Source organism: Rhipicephalus microplus, chromosome X, assembly GCF_043290135.1.
Source record: "Rhipicephalus microplus isolate Deutch F79 chromosome X, USDA_Rmic, whole genome shotgun sequence".
Taxonomy (NCBI): Eukaryota; Metazoa; Arthropoda; class Arachnida; order Ixodida; family Ixodidae; genus Rhipicephalus; species Rhipicephalus microplus.
Window position 1 is genome coordinate 365,929,905 of NC_134710.1, and position 11,056 is coordinate 365,940,960.

Here is an 11,056-nt window from a genome sequence, read left to right on the forward strand (position 1 = left end):
AGCGGCACTTCTTCAGATTTAGTTGCAAGCCGGCATTGCTGACACGTGCAAAAACTTCTTTCAGACGTTGGAGGTGCGTAGAGAAATCTGGAGCGAACACCACAACGTCATCGAGGTAACACAAGCACGTGTGCCATTTCAAGTTGCGCAGAACGGTGTCCATCATGCGCTCAAAGGTCGCAGGTGCATTACATAGACCAAACGGCATGACGTTGAATTCGTACAAGCCGTCGGGTGTGATGAACGCAGTCTTCGGTCGAGCGTCATCAGCCATGGGTACTTGCCAGTACCCCGAGCGCAGATCGAGAGAAGAAAAAAATTCGGCTCCGTGAAGGCTGTCAATTGCGTCATCGATGCGCGGCAGTGGGTAAACATCCTTGCGAGTGATCTTATTGAGCCGTCTGTAGTCTACACAGAACCGCGCAGAACCATCTTTCTTCGCAACAAGAACAACAGGAGACGCCCATGGACTGTCCGAGGGCCGAATAACGTCGCGTCTGAGCATATCATCAACCTGCTCGTTAATTTCCCGACGTTCAGCAGGCGACACGCGGTAGGGACGTTGCCGTAATGGTGGATGGGCACCAGTGTCGATACGATGCGTAACAGCGGACGCACGACCGAGAGAACTTCGCCCGACATCGAAAGAAGAACGATATTCTCGCAACAGGTCCAGAAGCTGGGAACGCTGTACCGACGTGAGGTTGTCATCAATGCAAGGGCCAAATACATCAGGAGATGACGAATCAGAAGTGGAAACAGCACTGATGGTACGCAAATTGGGACAACGCGAGTCATCAGGTACGTCCAGGACTTGTGCGTTATCCACTGGTTCCACTCTGCCAAGACATTCCCCTCGAACCAAGGTAACAGTGTACGGGGATGGGTTGGTCACGAAAATAGAGGCGTTGCCCTGGGTGATTTGCACGGTCGCGAAAGGTACTAGCAACCCTTTCCTTCGGCAAGCACGGTCGGATGGCGAAACGAGTGCAATTGTGTCGGAGAGTCCAGCGCAGTAGACAGATACACCCATCGTGGAGCTTGGAGGCACTATGGTATCGTCTTTCACGAGAATCTTGCTCACTTTCGAAGAACTGTCTTCCGGCGTCAAATGCGAGAAGGGGGAGAGTTCAATTTCGGCGGCGGCACAATGGATGACGGCGTCGTTGCGGGAGAGAAAATCCCACCCCAGGATGACGTCATGAGAGCATGCGGGAATGATGATGAATTGGGCGACATACAGAACGTCCTGAACGACAACGCGAGCTGTGCACCCTGCTGTAGGATGGATACGATGCAAACCGGCGGTACGAAGGGACAATCCAGAAATTGGCGTCGTCACTTTACGAAGCAAGCGGCAAAATTTTTCGTCCATAACGGATACTGCAGCTCCTGTGTCAATAAGAGCAGATGCGTGAACACCGTCCACAAGCACGTCAATGACATTAGATGGGCGGCTCTGAGGGCTTTCACAATGCGATAGCATCGCAGTCCTTGCCTCGGGGACTGCGACGACTAGTTTTCCCGCTCGTGAGCAGCTGAACTTGGCCGCATGGGGGACGGGGAACGACGTCGTGGAGACGGTGACCTACGAGAAGATGAAGCTAGGCGAGTTGGCGGTGGCATAGACGGCGTTTCCTCGTGATAGGTACGCCTAATCTGGCCAGCAACAGGCGACGAGATATGGGGCGTCTGTACGCGAGTGCAATAACGTGCTACGTGGCCGGCGTAACCGCAGGCAAAGCAAATGGGCCGGTTGTCGGATGTGCGCCATCGGTTCGCCGGGGTAGGTCTTGTCCATGACGCAAGAGCCGATGGACGGAACGGTGGCTGGAAAGGCTGCAGGGGGTGCTGGAGCTGAGTCTGAGAGGTCACGTCAACATACGTAGCCGGCATACCCGCTGCAAAGGATGGAGGTCGTGCGGCAGCTTCGGCGTAAGTCAGTGGGGCGGGCGCTTGAACGACTGGAGGCGGCCTGGCGACCACTTGGGCGTAACTTGGGGGTACAGGAGCCGGAAGCTGTTGTGGGTGGTACGCAGGCATAACCTCCGCTATTTCCTGCTCAATCGCTCGGCGGATGGGGGGGGAAATGGTAGTGGCCGATTGTTGAGCAGCCGGTGGGTGGGCGAAGGGCAGGAGAGAGAACTGCCGTGCGATTTCCTCACGTATGAAGGACTTGAGGTTAGGGTGCCTGAATGGTTTCCCTCGCCCGCCGCTCCGTACAGGGTGGGGACAACCGCGTCGTCTGCTAGAGCGTCCGCCATTACATATCTCACCCCAACGAAACACACTGCCTGCGCGCGCGTATGAGGAGAGTTTGAGAAGAGTTTAGTGCGAGAAATGGTATTTCGCGCTATAAAAAAGCAGTCTGAATATGTGCGTCTGTCATTGGAGACTGTTTGCAGGATAAATCTACATTAATTCATGAAGCGCACGCCTTTTCCTGTTACCTAAACTCACCGCACTCCTCAGTGGCTGTGCAGCGTGCCAGCCACTCAGTAGTGCTCGCATTGTACGCGTTGAACTTACTTCATCCTGCTTTTTCCCCCGCCTTGCGTGCCCTCGCAGCTCTGAATAATCTTGCGGGAATGAGATTCAGATTTGTTACACAGCTATTTTTCTGTTATAGCTGGTTGAGATAGTGAAACAGCGTAAACATCAATTGAATCTCTCGTTTTTATGTGACCACTGAGAAAAAAATCTTACTAAGTTATTGGAAAATACAAGATGAAATGCAGTAATAACGATTTTGATGCCCTATACCTGTTCAGTTTTTCTACTTTCCATAGATATATGTAAGCGAGCAATCTAATTATCCGAGAAGTATCACTCTCGTATTCTGCCTCTGTGACGCTGTGTCGGTATTGCTTCGACCGCAATAATATTAACTTACCATAAACATTCTCCAAAGATCACAACCTTAGTCAGCTTAAAGATCACAACGCTGTTTTTATCTAAGAATGTGATATTGTATAACAAATAAGAAAAATGTCTATGAACTTAAGGAGGAGGATGAAGAAAGGACAGGGAGGTTAGCCAGTTCACAATGAACTCAAAATATTTTAATCAAACAATAAGTGTTCTGAAAGAAAAAATAATAAAATTTATAAGTGACTGGTCCAGTTCGGCTGGTCACGGAAGGCTTACCCCAGCGCACGTCTTGCTTCCGTGTTCATTGACGCCGTTTGAACTAACGTGGCGCAAATGCACGCGAAGCCTCAGTCTTGCATAATTCGCAATAAGGAGTTTTGCTACGGCGTCACTGTGCTCGGAGCAAGTCTTTACGCAAGGGCGCACCATCTCGTTCAAATAATCGGTCACGGCCTTCAACGGGGACCTTAAGCGCAGCAAGCCCTCACTCCAACTTATGATGCCCCTGAAATGCTCTTCACACGACTTGAGTGTCAGCAAAACATCCTTGCTGGGATATGTGAGGTTGCCACCTTCACTCCTGTACTCCTTCAGAATAGTCAGAGTTGCGTGCTCGCTTTCAGTTGAGCCTAACAAGGCAGAATTACAATGCCCGCATCCCGCTACAACACTCAGCATACCTTTTAAAAGGAAGCCGCCGATGTAGAAAAGGATGTTGCATTCGTTTTCTTGAAGTTCTTCAATGAACAAAATTTCCGAGTCATCAATGACATCAGCTTCCACCTCCCCGTGCTCTTGTTTGCCTTTTGCAAGCATGTCGGCGAGGTACTTAGCATCGTCGACTTCGTAGCTTGACGTTCCGGGTGCATGAAGGAACTGACTCACGCACACAAGCTTCAGGGCACACTTTAAGTCATATGCGTTAGGAACAGGCTTCCTGATGCGCACCACCGAAAACAAATTTTCGAGGCAGTCTTGCAAGATTCTGCTCGTGAGGAAGAATTCGTATCCTTCACTGCGCAAGAGAATGTCTTGGAGACGAAGAACGACTTTTGTTGTTATTAGTAAACCTGCTTGCGAAGGCTTCCACTGTGCCTTGCTTCCCATCTTCATTCCTTGAAAAACTTCGAGGGCCGAGTTCAGTAGCTCAATTGATTCGTGGTACCTCCGCATGTCTCGAAGGCTGAGAGCAACTGATGGGTGGCGGGAAGACATTAGCGTGTACCAGTTGAATACTAATTCTAGAAACCAAGCTGTTGTCTCTGCCTCCGGCTCTATCGCGTCCTCTTTAATTAGGTACCGAATCGCTGCAGGAGCTTCCCTGAAGAAGCGGACAGCAACTCCCACTTTCATTTTTGTGAAATGGCCTCGCGAAATGTGTAACTCTGAGAGCCTCGGGGCGACTTTCAGCTCTCGTTCAGCATCATACTTAATTACACTGCGCACATGGTCCACGTTCACTTCTTTTGATGGCAGATTGTGCTGGCATACTGTTGCATCACTCAGAAAGAATACTTCCGATGAAAGCAACTGTGACTTGACATTCTTCAGCACGTGTGCAGCATCTGCTGTGAAAAACAATTCTTTGTCTTCCAGACAGGGGTGAGGCACTGAACATACAGTAATGGAATTCCTGTGGCTGGAGAATCCGAGCTCGCGCCACATAGCCCGATTAGAAGCCCCCATGTCGCAAGTGACGACACGGATTCTTAAAGAGATTTCCGCGCAGAGCTGCACTATCTTCATGACGTAGTCCTTGAGGATACTACCCTCTACATGACTTCCGGTGAAGTGGTAGGCAATCACTTGCTTCCATCTCGTATTCAGGCCTCCTACCATGAACACTAGTGCGTGATGTGCAGGTTCGTCTGGATTTTCTGGCATAGTTTGCCCCCCCAACACCACATCCTCAGCGCGATCGAGCTCGTACCCGCGAGCAATCTCCATTTCATCCAAGAACAAAGCACAGTCTTTTTCAATGTCTTGCATGTTCTCTGCTTTGATTTTGAGAACATCGATGACTTCCGTCAAAATTCCGGGAAGAAACTTGAGGCCCTGAAGGCGACGTGCAAGGGTTTTTCCGGATGGCAAGGGGTAGCCCAGATTTCTTAGTGTCTGGTAACCAGTTTTTCCACAGGAAAACTTAATCTGAAGCGCCTGCTTGATTGTTTCTGCAGACCAAGTGCTTCCCTTATTACTCTGGCGCCCAAGAGCCTGCAGCTGGTCATCATTGAGGAATTTCAAACGCTGTCCGAATAATTCCATTTTGGTTTCCAATTTTTTCACCTGTTTTTTTAGTGCTTGAATGGTTGAGGTGGCTTTCCGATGGACTTGATGTAGCTGAGTGTATTTTCTGCCCATATCGGAGAGCTGCTTATTTAACTGCTTGTTTTCACGTGCCCCGTCAGGTGCATCGGCCGAGATCACAACTTCTTCCCTTTCCATAATGTGCGGTACTGAATCAGGCGTCTGAGAATTGCAGCTTTGCGGTTGCTGTGCGCCAAGACTGTCTGTGCGTGAATTTAAATTCGCCTGTGCACTTGTGAGTGGCGTACAATTAATGGCCGTAGAGTTGTCACCGCGTGTTTCTTGGCATGCATCAGGCAACACAGCAGGTCCTGCCCTGTCCTTTGGCGCCTTCCTTTGTGGAGGCAAGCCTGCAGTGCAAAAAAGGACAGTCACAAGCTGCAAGTATTACAAGGTAGCCAGCTCTAATCACAGGCCTGTACTGGATTTTAGCAGTATTATAGGTTGCAGACATATGCCTTTTCTCAGGTCGCAGGCACGTACCCCGACTTTCTTAATATCCTCAAACGAGGAATTCCACGGATCATCCTAATTTTTGAAACTAAATCATTTTAGCCTTGTACTGTTGCCACCTGTTAGGTTCATACAGAATCTTTGACGCACAGTGAAACAGTAACTTACCCCTGAAAGGGAACACCGTTGGCACAGCGTTCGGCTTCAGTTTTATCCACTGGTCAGCTCGGTGCTGCTCGAAATGGCTTGCTTCAAAATGTGCCTGTAAGTCCGTTATGAACCATGAATTTTAGCTTAGCTTAGCCTAGACAGAATTACTAGAAAGACACAGTATACCACACAACTTTTATTGAATTTCGTGATTTGCAATAAACGAATGAAAAACACTTTTCTGTAAATACGCAATTTAATAACAAGCAGCCTATTTTGTTTATACATATAGTGACTAAAAACTGGTACAAACTTCAAATACTGCGGCTGCGCCACACGTTTCCATAGCTGCACTTTTAGAGATCGCAAAAAAAGAGAGAAAAACTGCAACTTAGACGTGAAGCGTTTACAGCACCGACAAAGTGACCCACAGACACGTATACACATTTAAAAAAACAAGTTTCAAAGTTCTCGACGAGAAAAGAACACATGTCGGGATACTCACACTGCATACACACGAGGACTTCGTAGGCTGCCACTTGTCTCGCTTAATCTTCACCATCCATAGCAGCCTTCTTTTGGGCTCTGTCGGAAAATGGTAGAGTTTCCAACCATTTCTGGAGTTGTTCGTGCACATGGGCACGCAGCACCCAGTCATTTCCCTAAAAAAGTATATGACAGAGCGGCCACAGCTCCTTCTTTGCTCCCGTCGCTATGCGAAGTGAGATCTGCAATGGCGGCGGCCGTCAGGAAAAACCGGTCGCGGCGGCGAGCACCCCGTCAAACAATGTCCCCACCCTGCAAGGAGCGGCGGGCGAGGGAAACCATTCAGGCACCCTACTTGAGGTCTGCCAGCAGTGCCACCTGGTCACAGCTCGCCTCCAAGCCTGCAAGCCCTGCATCTCGTGGTGTGGAGCGACGGGTCATCGAACGCTGCCGGCGGAGCTCCTCGTAGCTCTGGCACAGCGTGATGACCTCAGCTACTGTGCCTGGGTTTTTGGCCAGCAGCATCGTGAAGGCATCATCGGCAATGCCCTTCATGACGTTCCGGATCTTGTCTGATTCGGACATGCTGTCGTTGCATTTCTTGCATAGGTCCAAGACGTCTTCAATGTAGCTGGTGAATGATTCACCGGCCTGCTGAGCGCGTTCGCGTAAGCGCTGCTCGGCTTGCAGCTTACGAACGGCAGGGCGGCCAAAAACGTTGGTGATAGCGGTCTTAAAATCGGGCCAGGTTGCGAAATCAGACGCGTGGTTGTTATACCACATGCCGGCCACACCCGCGAGGTAGAAAACCAGGTTGCCGAGTTTACCTGCCTCGTCCCAATGATTGGGGACGCTGACGCGTTCGTACATGACGAGCCAGTCCTCGACGTCGGTGCCATCCGCGCCGGTGAAGACAGGTGGGTCGCGGATGCGGGGGACACCGGAACATGGCGTCGGCGCAGGAGGAAGCGTTTGCTGGGCGGCGTCTTGTTGCATGGTTGAAGGCACGGTACGGGATCTAAGCTCCAAGGGCATCGAATGTGAACCGAAGATGTTTGAAGGGCACAGCACTCTCCACCAAAATGTTAAGGCGTTTAATAGCCGGTCCACAGCGAGCAAGCACAATGGCGACAGTAACGGCCAAACACGGGCTCTCAGTGCGAGCGGCGTCCTTGTTGGGTAGCCCCACTAGAAGGTACTCAAGAGTTCGACCCATTTCATAGTTCGGAGGCTTCGCTACAATATATATATATATATATATATATATATATATATATATATATATATATATATATATATGTATGTATATCACATCTACAACTAACCACAGCGCCCTCTGTTGCTTATAAGTTGAAGGTTACATGGTGTTACGGACAGACGGGAGATGGCGGACATCGTGAGGTCTTAAGGAGCTTCGCGCCAAAAACGCCAGGTGGTCGAAATGTCTATAGCCCTCTACTATCGCGTCTTTCGTAATGATATAGTGATTTTAGGACGTAAAGCGCCACCAATTTTTATTAGTTGGAGAGCCTTGGTTCTAGTTTAATCACACACTTATCACGGGTAATTTCTTTCTGATCCAGAAACGTTTCTTGCATGCCGGGCACGGTCAGTTGCGATATTGTAAATAATATTGAAGTTTGAATATGTCAACTTACGTGTACTGTCGTAACATTTGAAAAAATTGCAGATCCTACACACAGTGTTAATTGATAATATGCGACGCACGGAAGAGGAATGCTGATAACTCACCTTAAAATCAACACAACGTTACGAGGCTGAGGTAAATTATGCCATAACGACTTTCATTGCTCCTGGCATTTGTGTTCGTCATCCATTCACGTCACGTAACACGAAATGTCGTATATGTGAAGCTAGTGAAACGACCGAGAATGCACTATGAGCGTATAGCATGCGGTCATGTTTTACATGGCAAGCATGTCATGATCATCCAGTGTGGACGTGTTATGTACCTTCGTCTTCCATTCACGTCACGCAATACCAAGTTTGGTATATGTGAAGCTAGCGAAACGGCCGCGAGCGCACCATGAGCGTGGTATGTACTCATGTTCTTATATGGCCCGCCTATCATGATTATCAAGTGTGCGCTAGTCATATACCTTCGTCATTCATTCATGTCACGTACTACAAATTTGGTATACGTGAAGCTACCGAAAAGACCACAAGCACACCATAAGCATGGCGTGTCTTCATGACTTACATGACATTTACGTCACAATTTCCACGTTAGGACCTGTTATTTATGTTTTCCAATCAGTCATTTCATACCATACCAGTTTTGTAATATGTCATGTGAACGAAACTACCGCAAGAGCAGCAAGGCCACATGTAATTCGAGATATTCATGATTCATGATACCCATGTCATAATTTTCACGCTACGACTAGTCGCTTACGCTCGTCATGCTGTCATGTTATGCCCTACCAATTTTGGTATAGATCTCATCATTGAAACAGCTACGATAGATAGATAGATAGATAGATAGATAGATAGATAGATAGATAGATAGATAGATAGATAGATAGATAGATAGATAGATAGATAGATAGATAGATAGATAGATAGATAGATAGATACGGTCAAAGTCACTCGAGTTTGCTAAGGAATGCTTCGCATTAAAATGGACATGCCAGATTCTGTGAAGTCATACCACTTTCTAATATTAGCAACTGCCCCCAATTCAGAACTTATAACTAACGAGTTGTTCTTCATCCGCCTTTCAATTTCAAGTATATGCAAGGTGTTTCACATGACAAGAACGAAGAATTTATAAAACTCAGTCACCGCAACTGAACGAAATCAACAAAATATTGTTTGCTGTCATGCACTCATGCAGGTATTCTTATATTGCATTTAGTTGACTAAGATCAATTACGCAGGCTTTTAATATTCAATTTCGGGCCAATCGTTTTTTTTTACTTTCTAAAGGCCATTTCAAAATAAAACGATGCAATGTTTTGTGGCTGCGCGCATGCTGCATGTAAATTTTTCCTCAATTTCAAGGAAAGCCGGTGGAGTATAGACCGTTTTCCGCAGCTAGTTTGTTTATGCAAAACCAGATGGCACCACTGCACCGAAGCACCACGGCCTTCTCCCCAGTGGTGCCGTCGTGATGTGGCGTGTGGTGGACGTTGCCCCCTGCAGTCTACGGCAAGAAACAGTGTTGGTAGTGATTCTTGGAGAAGGAAAAATGCCCCTAATTTTTGTCAGCCACAAGGCGACACGGCTCAGTGCTCAAGAGAAAAATTTGCCCCGTATCTGCATGTTAATCTGCAAATGTCGTCAAAAGAAGATAGTCTTGCGTGTGGAGAAAGTGAACAATCTATTTGATGTTCTGCGCAAGAAGATCAGTGAATGGTATTCTGAAGGCGCTGCGCTAGAGTGCCTCGAGCTTGCAGCGTAGGCGAATGAGGGCATCAAGTCACGTAACACGTGAGACTTGAGCGCCCTCTGGCAGTTTTCTTAAAAAACGAAGCGCATGGCTCTGAGACGGGTGTGCGTGCCCGTCTCAGAGGTGATAAGGTGCAGAACGCAAGGAGATGGGTAGGTGCCACCGGCGTCTCGTCTTAGCAAAGTGTTGAAAACACTCGCCTTTTCGCGCAAGCGTTGCATGGTCAGCGCAGCGTGATAAGCGCTACGGTTTTTAAAAATACTTATGTACGCCTTTTTCTAGTAAACGATGCACATGCGGAATATATACGTGTTGTTATGGTGCCGCAGACATGCGCAATGAAGGCTTAATATTTCACAATAGCACAAGTATGAACTCTAAATCTTGAGCAACATTTGTGGGCGCTGCGGATGGGGTCGGCCGTTTAAAGTACCCGGTGCCGGTAAGAGTGGAAAAACAGACAGACAGACAGACAGACAGACCCAAATTTTTGCTTCGAAGGTCCCCAAGAAAGACTATTGTCTTTTAAGAAAACTGGCCCCGTATCTGCATGTAATCTGCAAATGTCGTCGAAAGACGATAGTCCTATGTGTGGAGAGAGTGAACAAAATATTTATTTGATCTTCTGCGCAAGAAAATCGGTGAATAGTATTCCGGAGGCACTCGTTAGAGTACCTCGAGCGTGCAGCGGAGGCGAACGAGCGCATCAAGTCACGTCACACGTGAGACATGAGCGCCATTTAGCAGTTTTATTTAGAAAACAAAGCACGTAGCCCTGAGACGGGCGTGTGCGCCCGTCTCAGAGGTAATAAGGTGTAGAACGCAAGGCGACGGGTAAGGGCCACCACCGTGTCGTCTTAGCAAAGTGTTGGAAACACTCGCTTCTTCGTGCAAGCGTTGCATGGTCAGCTGGCGCAGCGTAATAAGCGCTAGGGTCCTTAGAATTACTTATGCATGCCTTTTCTAGTAAAAGACGAACATTCAGAATATATACGTGTTGTTATGGTGCCTCAGGTTTGCGCAATAATTGTTTTTTGATTGACATTCGCACGCGTATGAACGCTGATTCTTGAGCAACATTGGTGGGCGCTGCGGATGGGGTCGGCCGTTCGGGGTATCAGCTGGTGTTGTTTAGGGTACCCGGTTCGCGGTAGCGGTGGACAAACAGACAAATGTACAGACAGGCAGACAGATCAAAGTTTTTGCGTCGAAGGTGCCCAAGAAAGATTATCGTCTTTAAGAAGAGCGAAACGGGCAACGCGGACTGTGCGCTGCGCCCGCTTTGCTGGCCTTCAAACCGGGAGCGGCGGCGGCAAATCGGCCGGCCATCGGCAACGGCGAAGAAGTGAAAAGGAGAGCGCCATTAGATCACGTGTT

The 11,056-nt window shown here is 48.3% G+C and overlaps 1 protein-coding gene across 1 annotated transcript; it reads right to left on the bottom strand.

Moving 5' to 3' along the window:
• Positions 1–3,040: 3,040 nt before the first annotated feature.
• LOC142776366 (uncharacterized) lies at positions 3,041–6,580 on the bottom strand. Its single transcript, XM_075879918.1, has 3 exons — positions 6,287–6,580; positions 5,800–5,893; positions 3,041–5,528 (listed from the first exon to the last, which is right to left on the bottom strand). Exons 1-3 carry the CDS (start codon positions 6,437–6,439, stop codon positions 3,133–3,135), a joined length of 2,643 nt encoding a protein of 880 aa, XP_075736033.1. The 5' UTR covers positions 6,440–6,580; the 3' UTR covers positions 3,041–3,132.
• Between the last annotated feature and the right edge of the window lie 4,476 nt (positions 6,581–11,056).

Bases quoted from the DNA above. Each gene is read 5' to 3' on its own strand.
- LOC142776366 (XM_075879918.1), bottom strand. From the start codon at position 6,439: ATGACTGGGTGCTGCGTGCCCATGTGCACGAACAACTCCAGAAATGGT. The intron at 5,894-6,286 runs GTGAGTATCCCG...ACGGACTTACAG, and splicing joins AGTCCTCGTGTGTATGCAGT to GCACATTTTGAAGCAAGCCA. The intron at 5,529-5,799 runs GTAAGTTACTGT...TTTGCACTGCAG, and splicing joins AACGGTGTTCCCTTTCAGGG to GCTTGCCTCCACAAAGGAAG.